The sequence below is a fragment of the Echeneis naucrates genome, chromosome 5 (assembly GCF_900963305.1).
Source record: "Echeneis naucrates chromosome 5, fEcheNa1.1, whole genome shotgun sequence".
In the NCBI taxonomy this organism is placed as follows: domain Eukaryota; kingdom Metazoa; phylum Chordata; class Actinopteri; order Carangiformes; family Echeneidae; genus Echeneis; species Echeneis naucrates.
In genome coordinates, this window is record NC_042515.1 from 1,296,554 (window position 1) to 1,317,877 (window position 21,324).

The 21,324-nt window shown below is 43.5% G+C and overlaps 1 protein-coding gene across 1 annotated transcript; it reads right to left on the reverse strand.

Moving 5' to 3' along the window:
- Positions 1-1,301: 1,301 nt before the first annotated feature.
- LOC115043319 (serine/threonine-protein kinase 4-like) lies at positions 1,302-21,038 on the reverse strand. Its single transcript, XM_029501657.1, has 11 exons — positions 20,663-21,038; positions 15,947-16,027; positions 14,874-15,002; positions 14,316-14,430; positions 14,078-14,242; positions 13,452-13,619; positions 13,002-13,139; positions 12,553-12,684; positions 12,242-12,440; positions 6,753-6,898; positions 1,302-3,296 (listed from the first exon to the last, which is right to left on the reverse strand). Exons 1-11 carry the CDS (start codon positions 20,704-20,706, stop codon positions 3,138-3,140), a joined length of 1,476 nt encoding a protein of 491 aa, XP_029357517.1. The 5' UTR covers positions 20,707-21,038; the 3' UTR covers positions 1,302-3,137.
- Between the last annotated feature and the right edge of the window lie 286 nt (positions 21,039-21,324).

The window sequence follows — 21,324 nt, forward strand, 5'->3', positions numbered from 1 at the left end:
ATACCTTTGAAGACGATTACCTGTTGGTGACAGTCAGCAGCTGAAGCTGTTCAAAGGCTTCAGCAGCAGAAACGCAGCTTTAACTCGGGATACCTCAAAACAAAGCTGGGTCATTAGACTCATTAAAAATCTCCTCCATGAAGCGTTCCTGAAGAAAATCTTTGAGGTTAATGGGGACATTTTGTGATCTGGCCCTGAAACTGCAGGCACTTCAGCTTTCCTTCAGTCCGACATCAGAGACAGACGATGTGAAAAAGCTGATGTGACTGATGACGATGTTTCTCTGCTCAGAAAAATAAAAACAGAAAGATGTTTTGACGTGAAATTAATTCACATAAACGTTTGTTTTAACTTTTTTTGGTGCTTACAGTCAGTGTGTTTCCGATGAGACAAAATGTGACAGTAAACCAATAAAAGCAGCAATAAATCCTTTTAAAAAGTTGGTCATGTGGAAAAAGGAGCATTTGTTCCTGAATTTCTGTCCTTCATCAGTCTGAAGCCTGATTGGTCAGATACTTCCTGGAGAGCAGCTCTGCCAACAAAACTTCCCTCAAATACACAAATCAATTAATGAATCAGTAAATAAATAAAGCACATTTCTCACCATGAAAATGTTTTTTATTTTACATTCATCTGTTTGTTTGATCCAGATTGAAAATCAATGTAATGGAAGAAACGCCTGTAGATTCAGGGTCCCCAGAGGATCCATCAGATCAATGACTGGACCTGACCAATAAAGAAACTTATCATGACCGCACTGAAAGCTTCACTTCTGATGGATGAATGACGGATCCTGAATTAAGCCTGAAACTGTTCAGTTTGAGCAGAAAGTTGGTTTAAAAATAAACACGAAGGTCAGTTTCCCCCCCCTCTCTGTTTGGGCCGACAGAATCTGCCGAGATCAGGTTCACATCCAGCTGATTAAAAATTCATCTCAGCTATTTTGGCAGAAAGAAATCTGGACGCGGAGACAAAGGAAGTTTCAGCGTCGGTGACGGATGAGAGACGTTCTGTCCTCCAGTCTGACCTGCTGATGGAGGCAGAACGAACAGAACACCAAACTGACGACAATAAAAGTCACAACAGCCGAAGAGAGGTCAGACTGTACTGAAGTCTATGGGAAAATGTCCCTCTTCCTCCTCAGTAAACGTTTTCCTGATGAGTTTCTGGTCTCAGTGTGAAATACAACATGATGCTCATTTTTTAAATGAAGCTCCATTTAGAGGGAAACTGATCAGAAATCCTATTTGAAGGCAAAGCAAATGAAAAAAAGGTATTAGAATGTAAAAAGAGGCAGAAAAAAATGTTTAGTTCTCATTTTTATTAGAGCTAACAAAAATAAAATTTTAAGCGAACATCAGTGATCTCAGTCCACGTTAAGGCAGACAGACGGAAGAACTTTAAAAAAAACATGAAAAATCTGATGAAACAGAATCAGCAGTTAATTATAAATCTGTTTTTACTCTGCGTGTGCCGGCATCGGTTTCACATTGAGGCCGATGGCATGAAGGTTTCAACATTTCACGGTGATTTTTACCTCCAGAACATAAAAACACGAGCCAGAAAAGAACAGTAAAAAACACCTGATGTTTGAGCTGCTGGACTTTAATAACAGTGAATAAGTTAGAGACTTCAGCAGCTTTAGCAGTGGAAACACTTGAGTCATGATGAAGCTACACACTTTGTGTGTTTCAGTAGAATTTACATTTTGTAACTGATTCCTCTTTAAATAAAAACTGAATTATCAAACTAGACGCTTTAATGTCGCACCAACTTCCCGGCTGCTACAAATGAAAACAGGAAACTGATGATTCTCGTCCTCGTTCCGACCTTGTTCAATCAACAGGAAGCAAACAGCAGATGGTAAACAACAACAACAACACAAGTCAAATTCAGACAATCATCAAATTGGTGGGTTAAACAGGTTTGTGTTTCTTCTCCAGTGATTTCGACTAAACGTCTCCTCCAGCATCAAATATTATTATTTTCCCTTTTTATAGAATCGATCACTGATCAACTGAAGCAGACAAATAAAAGTCGACGACCTCAGTAGAAATAATAAAAATCCCTCCAGCTCCGTTTGTAACGTAGAAGAAAATCTGAAGTCTTTGACTGAAGACACTTTATCGACAGTCGTCACTTTACAGCCCTGAGGATTCGATGACCTGAGACGGCAGCCGGAGTGAACGAGCAACATGTAGAAAAAGAGGAAGCGTGTGTGATCCTGTGCTGCCGCTGGGCCACAGGAGCACCTCAGAGGACCGTCAGGTCTGGATCCGGATCTGGATCCTGGCCAGACTCAACCAATCAGCTCAGGGAATAAAAGCTTTGTTGAATCTGTTCCATACATTCACTTTTTCCGCCTACTCAGAGAAAAATAGATGCTGGACACGGAAATAAAAACCAAATTAAACACTGAATGTCACACAAAAGAAGATTAAAGTCCTTTTTCCTCCGAACGTTTGAAACAATCAGTAAATGAAATCCAGATGTTCAGGTTCAATCAAGTTAAAGGAGACGAGAAATTTAAATTAAACAACGATGAAATCTTTAAAGTAAAAATTTAAAGGTGGTTCTAATGCAGCTGTCAACATTAAACTGCATAATAAACCAAGTTCAGCTGATTTGTGTGTCTATTATTTTTTTTCCTTGTTTTTTGACCCACAATTGTAGAACCGCAGTGTTACTGAACAAACTGAGCTCCTCACATTTCATCCGTCTGAAGCTTTCAAACCGACGTCCTCGTCATCGGTGACGTGTTTTAATGTGAAAAAAAGCTCATTTCCTGTTTGCACTTCGACTGCTGACGACACAAAACTGAGATAAAACGGACAAACTGAAGACGTTTCAGAGACACGTTGACGACTAAACAGAAAACGTGGCTTCAGACTGAGAGACATATTTTGGCGTAAAGAGCCTTCGTCACCTGGTGAGGTCACCAGGTGAACCAGGGGTACCGACGCCGACAGTCAGAGACGTGAAGACCAGCAGACTGCAGCTGGCGATGAAGATGATGAAGAAGAGTCTTTCTCCGCTGTCATTTCCTCTTCAGAAACAACAGGCCGATCAGAGGAGACGTGTCTGAAACAGACAGATCATCAGGAAACCTGACACCTGACCGCGTCCCCGCCTCCTTCTCAGAAGTTCTGCTGCCGCCGTTTTTTGGCCTCAATGGCGTCGATGATTGGCTGCCTCTTGGCCTGGTAGCGCTGCCGGATCTCCTCAATCTCCTGCTCCATCTGAGGGTCCAGAGAGGCCAGTCTGTGTCTCAGCTCCTCCACCGACCACGTACTGACCTGCATGGACACATTCAAGGGTGTTAACGAGAAGTCAGACTGTACTGAAGTCTATGGGAAAATGTCCCTCCTCAGTAAATGTTTTCCTGATGAGTTTCTGGTCTCAGTCTGAAATACAACATGATGTTCATTCAGAGGGAAAGGGGAGGGGTTAGGGGCGGGGATACGTTGTGACTGACAGACAGAACCATCCAATCAGGAGAGAGTAAAGAGCAGGTCAGCTGCACCTTCCCCAAATCTGGTTTCCACTGGTTTACCCAGATGGCCGTCAGATAAATTACAGACTGGATCTGTAACGACCTTCTGGATCATCAACTCTTCTTCCTGAGCATGTTGAGGATTTCATGACTCGAAGATCAACTGGCACCGAGTCCATTACCGGACACTAAAGTAAATCTTTAAAGTACCTGAGGCGTGACAGCGATGTCCAAAGTGTCTGATAAGTGGATCTATTTTTGTAGCTTTCAAAGCTGCAGTTATTGACATGCACTGGGTCTGCCCCCCCTCTGTGGGTGCCTCAGATAGGGACCTGCCGGCTTCAGCGCCGTCCTGAGGGATTCCTCCTCTCAGCTTTTACCAGCAGCACTTTGCTCTCAGGCTATTTATTACCCACAATCAATGAAGCTAAAATAAGCGTGGCGTCCTCGTCCACGGCACGGATCAGCACGAGGAGATGGAAGGTCCTCGAACTGGACTACACAGATGCAGATGGACCCACTCAGGGACACGGACTCTGAGCCGACGCTGTTCTGTGTAATGTTCAGGTGACGGGAAACTTTTGGATTCATTTCCTTTATTTTTATAACCTGTATGTGCTGATGTTGCGTCTATAAATCTGGATTCTTGGTTCGTATTTCATGCGACGCTATTTTTGGCACCAGAGCATCCTTGAAACGTTTCGCTGTTTAAATAAAGGTTTGAGTGAATGAAAACGTCGTCAACACAGCTGTCTGATGGTTTAATGGCTAAAACTTGATTTATTTCTCAATGAATCGATCGGTCCATAAATAGTAAAGTTCACTGAAGTAAAAGTGACTGTTTCCTTCTGTTTCTTCACTAACGGTCCAAAAATACATTCATTTCATAATCAAAGACAAATAATCACATTTCAGTTTAGTTTAGTTAAAAACCAATAATTTAATTTCCTGTGGGCCAATTAGTTGATCAGAGAGCAAACAACCAATCAATGAAAGAGAATAATTTACTATCAAATGTGTTTCCAACTGAAGTTTAGAAGTAATGAATAAATGAATCCACGAATGATGGAATCTGGACTGTTGGAGTTAGTTTAAAGTCCAGTGAACACATTCATTCCCTTTTTCATCATGTCCGTTTAAAGATGTCCGTTTTTTATGACGATCACAGACAGAACGATTAAAATGGTGAGCAAAGGAAACATGAGGGAGGAATAAAAACAGAAAAGAGGGAAGCTTTCTGCATTAAAAACAAACTGGAGATGAGTCGGACTCTAATGACCAACAGGGGGCGACTCCACTGAGTGTGAAAAGAGTCAGGCTGTACTGAAGTCTATGGGGAAATGTCTGTCCTCAGTAAACGTTTTTCTGAAATACAACATGATGTTCATGTTTTAAATGATGCTTCAAACTGACTGTTGACACAAACAATAAATATCAGACACTGATGTGTGACTGTTCTTTTACCTGTGAAGGTCTGCAGAGGCAATAATTGTCTCCCAAAGTGGCTAAATTAAATGTTTTCATCGTGTCCCAGATTTTTACTTTAGGAAGAAAACATTTGGAAGCAAAATGCAAAAATAGCCGAATAGACTGATGTGACATGAAACAGAGTCAGTGAGTGTTAACAGCCCTGAAGAGTCAGCTTTTCATCGTCACATCTGAAAGTGTAATTAGATGATAAATCCCTGAGTGTCGGAGACGCTCCATCGGCTCATTCTGTGACATCCTGCTGTAAAAAATGGAGCAAACTCCCTAAAGTCTGAGAGGGAGCTTCATCATATGATCAACAGAGCACGTTGAAGACGCGTCATTTGTCTGACAGTTAAATTATTAAAAACTACAAGATACAGAAAGACAAAAGTCTTCATTTATTCAAACTCACTGAAGCTGTCTGTTTACTTCTGTGATGAGTTCAGTTCCTCCCATGTGGACATTTCTAATGTTTATTTATACGTCTGTCGGCCATCTTGGTTTTCTGATAGAAAGAAGGTTTAAGGTTGTCAGACTCAGCGTCCAGACACAGTCCGTCTCCGCCTCTTTGTCCCTTTTAACTGTCCAATAAAATAACGGAGGCAGCAAACCCGGAAAAGAAAAACATGTGCAAGTAATATCAAACTCAGACGGGCTGGCTGTCAAACCGTTTCCTTATCTTAGAAAGCTGTTTCGCTGCATTTTGTCCCAACCGTGTTGGAGGTCGTCGACCTTTTCAGTACATTTTGAACCTGATGCTGATTTTTTTTATATGAGCCGATTACAGCGGTGGTCGACTGCAGATCTCAGTTTGTGACGTCTCATTTTTCTTTTTCTTCTCAAATCTTCCGCCTGACTGACGCTGCTGAGATGATCTGCTCACTGAAGATTATCCTGTGTGTGTGTGTGTGTGTGTGTGTGTGTAACAATCCAGGAGAACCAGAGTGAAAATCGGGGTCGTGCGGCGGTTACCTGTCACTGTCTGTTAGTGCAACATCTTCAAACACCCACTGACACACATCTGAGTCACAACACACACACACCCACACAATCCTTCACCATGGGGAGCACACGCTATCCTTACACGTCCTCTGAGCTGATACAGAATTCAACATTAACTCCTGCGGCTCGTAATGTTTAATAATCAGCTAATAATAAACTGTCCCCGTTGTGTCAGAAACACATTGGTTGTTGTGTTTGCTCCTCTTTCAGGTCCTTTGTGCGTCTGACGCCGAGCAGGCAGCAGTCCGTGTGTGTAAAGGTCACATATTTAATATTTAATTCCAGCAGCAGCCATTTGTCCTGGTTAAATGTCCCTGAACAAGACAAACATCCCCACAGAGACACCAGCTGATCTAAAGACCTGCATCAGGATTTATTACCACAACTTCCATTAATAAACCACGACAAACAATAAGAGCTTTAACAATGAGATTTAAAACCTCAGAAGGGCCCGGGGAAAATTCAGGAACATTAACTTTGAATTCCTTCATACTTTCCAGACCCTGACAGGCCCCAGAAGACCAGAGACCAGACCTGATGTGACCTGAACAGATACAGACTGAGACGTTCAGACGTCTACACAAACAGCCTGGAGCTGAAAGACGCCTTCATGTCAGCAGTGTGCTGCGTTCAGGGCCCCCTCTGAAAACTACGGCAGCCATGGGAACAATGATGATGATGGGACAATGATAGTGGCACGCGCGCACACACACACACACACACACACACACACACACACACACACACACACACACACACACACACAGAGACAGACACACTCACTCACCACTTCCAGGTCTCCGCCTCCAGGCATTTTGCGGTTGTCGGCGTTGTTTTCTCCTCTTCCTCCTCCGTCACTGTTGGCCTCCTTCTCTTTCTGCTCGAAGTACTCCAGGAAGGACGGCTTGGCCGGCTGCATCGTCTCATCTCTCCCTGTGAAACACGACAACACATTTACTGCACTACAGCAGCCATCTCTGAGGCTAATGATAAAACCCACAGGAGGTTCAGCAGCAGACTCTTATCTCTCTGAAGTTTGGCCCCTCTGGCTCAGGGGCCCCTGCTGCTGTCGTAGACCCAAAGAAGTACAATGCTCTGATTTAAACTGCCGCTTCGACTCCGACAGTTAAAATTAACACCATGAAAATCACCAAGATGGAGGTGGATCCATTTTCTGAGCACCGACAGTGAAGAATGATGAGAATTGTGCTTTTTGGCTCCAAAGAATAAGAAAAGAAGATACTGAAGGTCCAGAACCACAGGCTGCAGGTCCAGAACCGCAGGCTGCAGGTCCAGGACCGCGGGCTGCAGGTCTGGGACCACAGGCTGCAGGTCCAGAACCAGAGGCTGCAGGTCCAGAACCACAGGCTGCTGGTCCAGGACCAGAGGCTGCAGGTCCAGAACCACAGGCTGCTGGTCCAGGACCAGAGGCTGCAGGTCCAGGACCGCGGGCTGCAGGTCCGGGACCACAGGCTGCAGGTCCAGAACCAGAGGCTGCAGGTCCAGAACCACAGGCTGCAGGTCCAGAACCACAGGCTGCTGGTCCAGGACCACAGGCTGCAGGTCCAGGACCGCGGGCTGCAGGTCCGGGACCACAGGGTGCAGGTCCGGGACCACAGGCTGCAGGTCCAGAACCAGAGGCTGCAGGTCCGGGACCACAGGCTGCAGGTCCGGGACCACAGGCTGCAGGTCCAGAACCAGAGGCTGCAGGTCCAGAACCAGAGGCTGCAGGTCCGGGACCACAGGCTGCAGGTCCGGAACCACGGGCTGCAGGTCCAGGACCCTGGTAAGTATGTAAGTATGTAAGTGAGTCTCTCCCAGATGGGGATTAGATTGAATGCAGGTTTAAGCCTTTTTCAGACCAGAGTCCAGGTCCAGGTCTAGAAACAGGAAATAGAGGTTTTACCAACTAACCTGAAAAATATTAAAGTGGTGAAGGAGGCAATCAGCTCAGAGCCTGACAGACTTAAACGTGTCTCACGTGTCTCGACCTCACACAAGTGACTGCTGAAGTTTTCCCAATATGGAGTCAGCTCAACATGAGAGGGCTGAAGGTCAGATCCATTAAGATCCACAATCTAATGTGTTATCTGCTGCTGTCGGGTAACTGGAGTCATTATCTGATTGGTCAAAGACTCGTTCTTCGTTTCCTGCTTCATGTATACGAGACCTGCCGTGCTTCGTCAGTTTCCATGCCGACCACATGTGGAGGAGAGTGAGCCACTGATGTTTTCAAACTTCTGGACTTTCTGATCGTTGGTGTGTTGACAGCTGTTGTGTTAGTGAACTCATTGTTGTAACGTAACACAACAATATCAACACATGTTCAGGAATGAACATTAAGAGAATATGAATTTACAGTTTCTGACTAAAAGGAGTTCTTCATTAGAGAGTTCGACTGGAACGTTTTAGCTTCAAACACCACTTTTCACTTTAGACATCAGACAGCGCTCTGACAAACACAGGAACACTTGGTCTAGTTGACCTTACATGGTGCGAATCCAACTTTAAATGGAGCCCAGTTTAAATATTTCATAACATCAGCTGTGTATGAAATACGTTTCTGAGCAGATTCTGAAAACGCACTTTGTGACGGAGGAGAAAGGGAAGAAACACAGAGAAAAAGGTTGTATGATAAATTATCTTTTCCTCTCTGTCTGATCAGTGAACACAGAGAGACAGAACACTGACGCACCCGTGCTCCTCTTCCTTTGGACCTTTTTGTCATTTTTCAGACGGAGCCTCTGCTGAGGGGATGGAAAAGAAGAGGGAGCACTTAGGTCTTTTTACTGGAAGCAAGATGAGCCATTTTATTTTATTAAATGTGGTGATTAATTAGACAGACGCTGTCTGTCTGTCTGGTCCGACACAGAGCTGTCAGATCATAAACCACCTCGCAGCGGTCACATTGCCGCAGGAAGCAAAACACACTTTCATTTAGAGAGATTAAATGTTGTTTCGTCTCTTGGTGGAGTTTTGTTGTTGTTTTTTTGTCCACCAAGGAAGAAACAGGTTTGTTTTTAAAAGCTGGTAACTTCAATTCGGTAGCAAACATTATTTTTATTTCTGCATCAGGCTGTTACACAACATGATGGTTGTTGTGTTGGTTCCTGATCAGTGAATGGGTTGTGTGTCAAAGCTGAGGAGGTGAGCAGAACCTGAGCTTTGGTTCAGGTCTGTCACTTTAAAGCAGCAGGAAGAACAAACGTTTTACTTCATTTTAAACGAAGGTAAAGGCCAAAGCAGAGTGGGCTCTGGAGAGGAAGTCCATCTGCTGCTGAAACTGAAAACAGAATGAAACTTTAATGAAGCTCAGCGCTGAGAGAGCTGAACAGGTACAGAGAGCTATTAAATCTTTTTAACTGTTACAAAATGGAGCAGCTCTGTTTGTAAAGAGTTTGATAAGAAAACGTGTGTTGAAGAAGCGAAATGTGAGCATTTAAACAGAGTTAGAGTTTAGGGAGTATCAGAGAAATGGAAACTTGGTTGGATTTGATTAATTCATTGAAATGCTCACGAGCCAGCTGACTTCAGACTGCTGTGCAGGTAAAGACGGAGGAAAAGTGACTGCTGCCAGATTTGATCTGTCTCAATTTGTCTCATAAGAAAAGAGAAATAAAACTGATTAATGAGCTCAGCAGCAATGAATGATTCGGCTTCTGAGATCTAAAAAAAATAATAATAATAATAATAATTTGATAGTATGGCTTTTATCTCAAATGAACGTAAATAACGCTTCATGAAGATTCATGAAGACGCATCCTAAACAATTCTCAAATGAAGCATTCAGTTGATGTAAATAAACTGCACAGAGGCTGCTGAAATAACTCCGAGCATCAACAGAATGACGTTTGCAGAAAGACGGACAGAGTGGACTAAAGACTGAGATGCTCGAACAGACCCTCTGGCTTATTTTAAGCTTTGTAGTCTGAAGATTTGAATCCAGTGATAAAAGTTTCTCTGCTGGCTTTAATTTCCTGTTGGTCACGGTCACATATCGGTCATCCAATAAATGCTGACTGAACGAGTTGGCGAGGCAGCTCAGACGACAGTGAGCGATGAGAGCGACATGCGGTTTCTGACACGGACTCCTCAGAGTCAGAGCTCGTCCATCATTAGTGGGAATTAAAAGGCTTTTTCTTATTCAGAACCATAACGAGGGGGATGGATTTCTGATCATATAATACCTAAAACCTGATCCTGGTCCACAGGGCCCCCTCAGCAGACCACAGTCATTAGCTGGGGGATGGACACACGCACACACACACAGATCATGGCTCTGAAATACAGACATAGACAGAGCACAACAGAGATGTACACAATACACACTCACACAGAGACACAACTGGAGGATATCAGGGTACTGATGTAATTATAAAGTCTAAATGTTCCCGTGTTAATGCAGTTTAAACTGCCAGCAGTGGAGATCTATGCTAACTCAATAGTTGGACATCAGACAGGAGACAGTGTGTGTTTGTGTGTATTTATGAGTATATGCATTGTAGATTTACAAGTTGTTATTGTGCTTATGCTGAGGCAAAGGAAGTGTTTGTGTGTCTGCAGGTTTGTGTCTTAACGTCACGTGAATGAAGCTGAGGGACACAAACATTTACAGAACGATCGGAGAGATGAAGGCCAACTCATCATCGGGCTCGTTCGGGTCTTCATGTTTACATTTTAAAACGACTTTTTGGCCTCCTGTCACGTTACAATTAAGAAACTGATTAGGAAAACAGCTTTAAAGCTGTGAATCCTCCACAGCAGCAGTTTAATCAGCTACAGCATCACTGAAGGATCAGCCCGTTAACTCTGACCGTCTCTAGCAGGGAAGTGACCTCTGTGGAGGAGTTGTGATGCTGTGACGTAGCAGCTACAAAGTGTTCTGGTTGTGTATTATTAGTAGTGTCTGACTGGGGTTAATTCTGACCTGTAAAAACAAAAACACCCACAGACTGTGAGCACTGAGGAACCCCGGCCAACTGTTCGTGAGACTTCTCTCCAAATGCACAACTCCCACACTGCGACGACGCAAAGACTCCAACAGGCTGTGGGTTAACTGTTCGTCCATTCAGCCACGTTTGGAAGTCTAAAACTGTCACCTCCTCTGATGTCAGCACTTAAACTCTCAGTCACAGATCAAATTAAGACATTTCAGCATAAAAACTAAGACACGTGGATCAGCTTCGCTGGAAGTGCTGACTTTAGGCGGTTGACAGAACGAGGCAGAATTGATATTTCCATCTTCATCGTTTCAGGTCATATAAAGAAACATAAAAACGTCTGACTCTGCTCTTCAGGTTAATGTCTGAAGGACACTGGGAGGATTTCAGATTGTGCAGTTTGTTAGGGAGCAAATACAGTTCGGTTTTAACCACTTTAAAACCAGCTAAGAAACACCTCACACATTTAACAAGTTCCTACAATTAAAACACAAAATTTAGATTTTATATTTTTCAGTTTCTATGTGCTGAGCAAAAAGATACCAAACGTTAGAATGATAAGAAATGTATAAAGACTTCATAAGAAACGGAGGGCTTCACAAAGTGTCAGAAGAGACACACACACACACACACACACACACACGGTTCGACTGCTCCCTCTAGTGGATAAAAACACTGTTGTTTTCATCATAATGAGAAAATAGGTTCATAAAATTATGTTTTGTTTTGACTCTGTTTAAAAAAAAAATCTGTTGTGTCCTGTATTTTTTTTTCCAGAGCAGATGAAGCCACTTCCTCCTTCCACGGTCACATGATGACCTCTCTGTGAAACAGCTTCACATGGCTGTGAGAACGTTTCTGCACGATTCATTTCCATCATGAAGCTCTCAGCAGAGCCGAGCAGACTGAGCTCTCAGTCTGACGTCTGACACATTTCCTGCTTTAATCCCACAGTCCAAACACACACTGCTGATGCTCTGTGATTGACTGGACACACCTGTCCAGGTGTCTGCTGGGATTGGCTGCACCCCCCTACGACCCTGACAGATGAACTGTGTGGTTAAAAGATGGAAGTCAAACCTGAACTCTGATCTTTTTACAGCTGAGGTGAGAAACGTGTGGAGCAGTTCACCTTCAGTAAAGGAAGCTGTGGTCAGAACTGAATATAAACTCATCAGGCACCAAAACCACTTTTGTATTTACCTTGAACTTATTCACCTACTGGACTTTTAGATTCAGATTCAACCTAATTTCTTGTTGTTTGAGGTGAACCATCTATGAATAACGTTGATCCCACTCAGCGGTACACTGTGACGTCACAGTTGAAGGGACTTACTTTTCATTGTACCGTCTATTTCCTCGTCCTCGTCATCAGAGTTGATGACCATGGTGCCGAGCTGTGACTGCATGGTCCCCGTGTCATCGTGTTCGATCATAGTCCGTGTCGTACCGCTGAGCGAACCGGCAGCCCGGATGGTCCCAGAGTCTCCAGTCCCCGCTCGCACCATTGTCCCCTGGTCCACCTCGTCTTCGTCCTGGGACAGAGAGAGGGAGACGTCATATTTCGGGAGGGATTCATTCAAAATGCGATTTTATCATTTTAGCAAAATCCCCATGAGTTCTCTTTTGACTTTGTGGTTCTCGTACTGAGTTGTCATCGTCATCTGCGTCCTGTTCTCTCTGCTCTGCCTCCTCTTGTCTCTTCAGTTTGATCTCCATGGCGTCTGTGATCAGGGCTCGGAGGATGGAGCTGGGCCTGGGGGCTTTGATAAATGGATGCTGAAGAGGAAACAGTGAATACAAGAGGAGGATTAAACTGGCACCGACACATTTTCTGTTTTCAAGACTCAAAAAAGTACACTTTTAACTGCAGTTAAAAAAAGCTAATATTCAAGTTCAAGCTAAATACACCAAATACATGTGACCAAACCAAGATTATTACCAACAGCCGTGAGCTCCTGAAGCTTACTGATGAGTGCGGTGACTGTGTGTGTGTGTTCAGGACGAGAACTAAACTGGAAATGTACTTTTCCACAATATGTGATTTTCCCAGATGCACCAGTCCAACAGTTGCACAGGGTGGTCATCAGACTCACCTGTAACAGCTGCGTGGCAGTTGCCCTGTTCTCGGGGTTCTTCACCAAACACTGGCTGACAAAGTCTTGAAATGCTGATGACCACAAGTTTGGGTTTCGAAACGTTGGGGGAGGGTTGGTAGGAATCATGAAGATGGCCTTGAGGAAATACGATGAAATCAAAACAATGAAGAAGTTTGACACAAAGCGCACCTCCAGTCATTCATGTGATCTCTATTTTACCCCGATAAAGCCGGGTAACCTTTGACCCCTGAGCTCAGATGGAATACAACAATTTTAGCTGTCAGATGCTTCATTGAACAATAAAAATAATAAATCCCATTTAACGATTTGTATGATTCTTCGGTCCGGTATGTTGACGCAGATTCTAATGCAATACTGAACAAAGAAAAAAATATTGTCAGGATCTATAGATGAAATCTAATCACACAGACAAACACACTTGCTCACCCTCATGGGGTGGATGTCGGCGTAGGGCGGCTTCCCTTCGGCCATCTCTATCGCCGTGATTCCCAGAGACCAGATGTCGGCCACACAGTTGTAGCCGATCTCCTGTATGACCTCTGGAGCCATCCAGAACGGCGTCCCGATGACTGTGTTCCTCTTTGCCATCGTGTCCTGAGGAGAGAGGAAGATTCTTCTTTAGACATCTGAAGTGAACAAGTTTCAAACAATGAGAGGAAAGAAATTCTTCAGTCCAAGAGGGGCTGTCCAATGGAGGCTGCTCAACCAGACAAACTGAGAGGACAATCCTTCATCAGCATCTGTTGTTTGAGCCAAAAAAATGAACGAACAAAGACAGCAAAAGAATAACCTTTCTATGTTTTCATTATTTTGACTGCATTTATTTGCATTTGAATTCAGCCAGAGTGCTGAATGAGATGCTGTGATTGGTGAAGTAAAGGCAATCAGAGTAAGGCAGCAAAGCTCCAGTCAGAGAGTCAGACTGATCCAGATCTGGAGTAACTTCGTTCATCAGTCTGTGTTTAAGGAGGAAAGAACTATCAGGAAGCAGTAACATTGAAAAGAAGATAAGGGTGTTTATTCAAACATCCGATGTCAATGTCTTTGCTTACTGTGAGTTGTCCAGCAACTCCGAAGTCGGCCAGTTTGGCCTGGCCCTCTGAGTTCAGCAGGATGTTTCCTGCTTTTATGTCTCTGTGGATCTTCCTCATGAAGTGAAGATACTCCAGACCCTTCAGAGTGGCCTGCAGGATGGAGGCTATCTCTTCTTCTGTTAACTGCATATGAAGAGAGACTTCAGCATCCGTTTCCTTCATTAGGAACTGTGTGAGTGTTTGAGTATAAAGTTACCGTCTTGTTGCGTATTCTGATGATATCGGACACGGATCCGGCTCCACAGTATTCCATGACAATCCACAGGTCAGTGTTCTTGAAGTAGCTGCCATAGTACCGCACCACATGAGGACTGAACACAGACACACAACAGCCGTCGCGTTCTGTTAACTCGAAGAGGTTTCACATTCAACAAAATACACTCAACTTCCTGATGTGTGTTAGCCAAGGGCTGAAGAGCGACCTGCTCAGGACTCTATCCTGATTGGGTGGTAAAGTCTATCAATCACATAGTAGCCCCACCCATAAACCATTCCCTGCTTCCTGTTCTATTTTCCGATAAATAGGAATCATTTAAAATGAGAGTGAGACTATAAACTGGCCGGTGGAGTCGCCCCCCGACGGTCACGTTAAACTCCTTCGTTCCGGAAAGTTTTCATCTGATCAAATGATTTGATACATCTACAGCTGCTGTTTCCATCTGGGTCAGTGAGAGTGGTCTGATAGATGAATGCCCCCCCATCATAACAGCAAACAAACAAATCATTTAAAATAAACCACACACACACACAGTACCTGTTACACTGCTGCATGATTGATATTTCCTTAATGATCTCCTGAAGATCAGACTCCACAGGAACCTGCTTAATGGCGACGATCTCACCCGTCTCTTTAAAATTAGCTTTAAAAACACAACCGTACGACCTGCAGACACACACAAGTGTTTGACATGTTCAGTTTTATCAGCAGCTGTAAACATCTGGATACTCTGTTAATTTAAATGTCCATTGTTGTTAAACATCACATAAACTTGTTGGTCTTAAAATGAGGTTGCATCCAACCTGTCTAATTACATTTCATTGTTTTTATTATGAAGCTAAACTAGACTTTACTTCTGGAGATGTGTAGGATGTATCAGGTTCAGTAACAGCAGATATTCTTTCTGAACAGTGTAAACAGAGAGAGCTGCAGCCTGTTAACTGGACTTTCTGAAGGCTTGTGTAACACGTTCAAAAGGAGATTAATTCCTGATGAGAAAAAGTCAAAAGCATCAAGTGATGAAAGCTGAAGTGAAAAAACTGGGAGAGTTTCATCAGTGTGACAGGAAGGAGGGCAAGGATGTGACTGACAGACAAGCTGCTTTCAGAGGAGAAGGCTCCCAGTGTCTCAAATATTCTGAAGCTTTATCACAGAGCAGAGACACTTCGCTGGTCTCGTCACATCAAGCAGAAAAAATACAGGGAACAGACCTGATGATGTCACTCTGAAATCTGACGCTTTCTAATTTCAAACTGATCTGAACCTGATAAATGTGACAGACATGAGAAATAGAAACTTTTTACCCATTTAGCAGCTGCGTATTGAGACTGACGTGTTAAAAAGACTTTTACTATCAAAAACAAACCTAACATAAAAACACACACACACACACAATCAGTCAATCTGTCAATCAGCTGCTTACAGCAGGAAGTGTGTTGACACACAGGAAACGAAGAGACAATGTTTATGTTGATGGGCACGAGAGAAGAGGGGTGGAGATTCAGTCTGACAAACAGGAAGCAGAAATGAGGCAGAGACAGAGGGAGACAGAGCGGATGAGTGACTGACAGCGCTCCTCTGTCAGAGCTATGAAACGCTCGGTGGCTCACCCTTCGCCCAGCTTCTCCAGGATGTCAAACACTTCCTCTGGCTGCTTGGTGAGAGAGTCCTCACTCAGCTTCTTCAGCTGCCTGAAACCAGAGACAGACGTGAACATGGCGGGCGACAGAGAGGAGCCTTCGTTGGAATTCAAAGCTCTGAGTTGTTGGTCGATCTGCAAAAGATTTTCTAGATGGTCGACAATCAGAGTCCATATTTTGGAACAAAACCCAAAAAGAGTCAGTTTCCACTCAAAAACTGCAGCAAATCACCATTTTTCTATCAAACAGTAAATCAGCTGAGAGAAGTCACCCACCAAAGAGGAGAGGTTTAACACATTCTTTAGATTTCACCTGCTTCTCCTTAAACTGAAGAATCTGCTCTCTCTAACAGCCCTGATTTATTTCACGTGACAGCAAGTTGTTCAATGAACTCATGATCGGAGTTAACTCAGATTTGGATCAGTGACCACATTTTTCTGACAGCTCACCTCAGTGAAAAGCAACATGTAAAAAAAAGAAAAGAAAAGGAAGATACACCAGAGAAAAATTTGGTGTATGAGAAACGTTTCATCATATCAAATTCTTTCACAATCAAACTATCGTCTGACGGTATCAATAGCTTTTTTCCCCAGAAGTCTTTGTGAATGTGAATGTGAATGTCTTTGATTTAATGGCGCTTTAATTTGACATTTCCTCTCGTCTTCCTGTCATCACCCTGAGAAAGACTTGTCACTCGCTGCATCTAGGACACATCTGGATCTATTTTTGTCTTTGTTTATTTTTGTCTCCTGGTTTATCAAAGAACTTGAGATGTTTCGCAGCATCGCTCACATTTCAGGATGAAAAAATGTGAACAGCAGCACCCAAAAGGAGGAAATACAGATTCTGTCTGGCTGATATTCATGAAGTCTCCACATCCTGAATATAGCAAAAGAAATAGAGCTGATTTAAGGTTTTTCTGTTTTTACATTCTTTGTTTTTCCACAAGTCTCCACATTCAGAATAAGACCGACCTCAAACAAAATAAAATCTCTGTGAAGCAGAATAACCAAAGAAAAGTTCCTCTCATGTGTTTGGATTGATTCTATCTTTATCTGATCAGGAGTTCTGTTCATTAATTATGAAAAATCAGCTCCAAATATCGGGTTGTCTTTATTCTGTCAACAGAATAAACTCAGAAACATACAGGACTGATCCAGAGACTCTGATTGGCTGTGACATCACCCACCGGAGCCAATAGGAGCGTCCGATGTAGAGACGTGACTCCAGACGTCAGTATCAAAGATGGAGGATGAGAATGGACGGATAAAGCAGCAGAGCTCAGAGCTGGCTTTAAGCCCACAATGAGCCCACCAGCAGGTCTCAGTCTGGTTTGTGGCTTCAGGTTCAGGTCTGAGTGAGTGATGGATCGGTTCAGACAGGGCTGGTTGTGGTTTCATGCCGGCTATCATTCAGTCACTTTAAAGTCAGTGTGACAGACTGACAGAGCAGCTCTGTGAGTCTTCACAGAGGTCAAATCCACTACGATCAATCTGCTGTGGATTTACAACCTCTGAGACATTGTTCATGTCAAACACTGAAGAGCAGAGACAACAAATATGAGAACAGTTGAAAGAATTTGAAAAACAACAACAACAAAAAAAAAAAAAACAGTATCATGAAGAAAGTAAAAAGAATCTTTACTGATCAGAAAAGCCGTCAAACGACCACGTCTTTCATGACAGAGCCGATCCGTACTGAGACTGACGCTCCACCTCAAACCACAAACCACACACGTCTGTCAAATGTTGATCTGCCCATAATCTGTACTTCAAGTGGACATCTGCAGCAGCTAAAACGGTTCCCTAAAGTACGTTCCTAAAATTAACATTTTTTAGTGCTTCTATTTCTGAGAACAGATCTGACTCCTCCAGTCGGAGGCCCATTTTCCACTGGTCCAAACTCAGACCTGGACCAGATCGCTCAGGTAGACGAAGCTATCAGCCTCGATGGAAACGCAAAGAACACACACTGATTTCTCAAAATAGAAAACCCCCACACAGATTCTGGCACTCCTCTCCTGTTGTAATATCGCCAAGTGCACAGAAACACAACTGCCTTGTTATCTGACACACAACAGCTACACAATACCTTCCTCTTTAAGAGAATTTAAGCTCTCAAACTGCTGTAAAAACTCTCAGTCGCCGATCAAAGTGACTGTAAGTTTGAATCATTAATGATGGAAGGTTCAAGGTTTAAATAACAGAAGTAAAATATTATTTCAAACAAGAGTTAGATAACTTTAAAAACTGCTCGTAGGCCACCATTTCACTTTTCAAAATATCACAATCCATTCTGGCATATGTGATGTTTTTTCGGAATATAAAAAAGTGTATTCAGGCCCGATCGTGCTGAGATGATCATTTTACATTTTTATTTTTTGATGCCGCCTGCTGATGCTCAACAAATGATGGAAAGCAATTCAAAGGTTGAAGTTATGACTGAAGATTTTTCTGGAGGTCGAGTTTCAACACCAGCCTCGTACGGAAACGTTGGACCAGCAAGTGGACGTGATAACAAACGAGCCGTCAGTTTTACTGGCATCCTCATGATAACTGGACAGAAAAGGGAACAACTCAGTTCCTACTGTCACACACAATAAACACACACAGACACACAACAAACTGGTTATTATATTTGACAAAACCAAATGGAGCATCATTATTCAGCCTTTCGCCACATTCTGAGAGTTTGTGTCTCTTTTGTTGATAAAATCTGAGAGTTTACAATTTCAAACCATCAAAAGTCAATTTATTATCCAACAGCCCCCCGAAACAGAAGCAGCTCTGCCACCATCATAAAAAATAAATACACTCACATGAGATTAAACTTTAACCTTTAGGGAAACAATCCGAGCTGCTTAATGAGTCTGACTTCAGCTTTGATCCAAAGCGGCTGCTGATTCATTATTAATGAATCAAATGCAGTCTGCTTCATTGATCAGTCATAAATATTAATGTAAAGAAAGCTTTTTTAATTATATTTTAAAAACTATCTTATTTCTTGCATTTTATCTCTCATAGTAATTGCTCTTTTTATTGTTTAAACTAAAAAATTGATATATATATATATATAGATGTAAATTTACACTGTGGACCAAAATATAAATAAAAAACGGCCCGTTTTCCATCACAGGAATCAATAAACTGTCATAATTCTGTGACTCTCCAGCATGATAAAAATTAGATTAGCAGCGTAAACACGACCTCTGTGACAAACAGACGTTAGAAATTAGTCTTTTGTTCAAATGTTGATGTTCCAGCCGTGTCACTGGTCTCGAAGTGACTCACGGTGGATTCTGAAGTCTGCTTTGAATCCTGGTCCTGCTAGAAACCAGACTCTTTTCAGTTTCTCTTTCAGACTGACTGCAGCTAAAGAACGTGGACCAGGAGAGACAGCGTTTAACAAATCTCTAAAGTTCAGGAAATAAAAGCTAACTGAACATTAACATTTTTTTGCTTTTAGTTTGTTCAACACGTTTTCAGAGGAGCGGACCAAATACAGCTCTGCACTTCATTTAAAATGAGTGTTTCCGTTCATTCCTCCAGTGACCTCATTTGTCTACCACAAACCTTGTGTGTGTGTGTGTGTGGCCTCATCACAAAAACCCTCCTGAAGAGGCAGACAGGCTGACAAATACCCCCATCAGCCTGAATACCTGCCCCGAGCTGAACTACTGCGGCAACATCAACAAACAGGGTTCAGGTATTTAAGTGGATCAGCAGGACTCTGATTGAGACTAATGCCCAGATTACACACAACAGGTCAACACAACAGATCGACACAACGCAGGCACTCAGCTGAGTTAATTAGATCTGGACTAACATGTAAGATCTGTGAGCCAATTTTTACTCCAATTAGTTTAATGAAGTAGTTGAATGTTTTCAGTGACGATAATCAATAAAGGGGACATTTTCTTTTTTCCATGTTGGGAAGAAATATTTTAAACTTCATTCACACTGATTTCTGTCTCCAAGTCTGCTGAGCTCTAAATAAACCAGAACCCAAGTTTACACAGGAGACATCAGCACCAGACCGAAACCCAGATCCTGATCCTGATTCTGACCCTGATCCAGATCCTGATCCTGACCGATCCAGATCCTGATCCTAATCCTAACCCTGACCCTGATCCTGATTCTGACCCTGATCCAGATCCTGATCCTGACCGATCCAGATCCTGATCCTAATCCTAACCCTGACCCTGATCCTGATCCTGACCCTGATCCTGATCCTGACCCTGACCCTGATCCTGATCCTGACCCTGATCCAGATTCTGACCCTGATCCAGATCCTAATCCAAACCCAGATCCTGACCCTGATTCTGACCTGATCCAGATCCTGATCCTAATCCTAACCCTGATCCTGAAACTGACACTGATCCAGATCCTGATCCTAACCCTGATTCTGAAACTGACACTGATCCAGATCCTGATCCTAATCCTAACCCTGATCCTGACACTGATCCTGATCCAGATCCTGATCAAGATCCAGACCCTGACCCTGATTCTGACCTGATCCAGATCCTGACCCCCACCTGGATCCTCAGGTGTGTCCTGGCCTGACTCCTTCCGCTGACTGTGATCAGTCGGTGTTGTTGGTCTGTTGTGTAACGTTGTTGAACTGTGTGTGTGTGTGTGTGTGTCTGTTGGCTGATGAACTTCATCACCGGGACGTCCCGCCGTTTACCTCCGGGGATGATTCCTCATCTGGACTTTGTCCTTGTTCTCCATGTTGTAGTCCGCCTCTTCCTGCCGTGTGTTCACAGTCTCTCTGCCCGGCTCTGGGCCACCTTCGGCGGCTCCGTCACCGTGTCAGCCCGCCGGATGCCGCCTGCTAACGTTAGCCGCAGCTAGCGGCCGTTAGCCGTCCGCAGCGGAGAACCGACCGCCGCGCGTCCGTCAGAGGGAGAGCCGAGGCCGGCCGGAGGGAGACGCTACAGCCCGCTGCCGCGTCCGGGCTGCCGGGCTCATCATGGACGACTTCAACCTGTTAAACGAACCGCCGAGCGGAGACAGACCGACACGAGCCGGAGGGAGAAGCCGGAAGAGTGAAGCAGGAGGCGGCGCAGACAAAGACTGCGGGGCGGCGGAGCGGCCGGAGGGGGCGCCATGTTCCGGAGCCGCCATATTGGATCAGACCAGACCTGAAAACTCATTTATTAATTAAATATTTTTATCAAACTTATTTATTATATTTATTAATTAAATCTGTTTATCAAGCGTATTTATTACATTTAATTAAATGTATTTATTGTATATACCACAGAGAGGAGCCGATTTATCACGTTTATACAGGAAACCTGACTCAGAACTTTTAAACACAAAATACGTCAAAATAAACATTTCAGT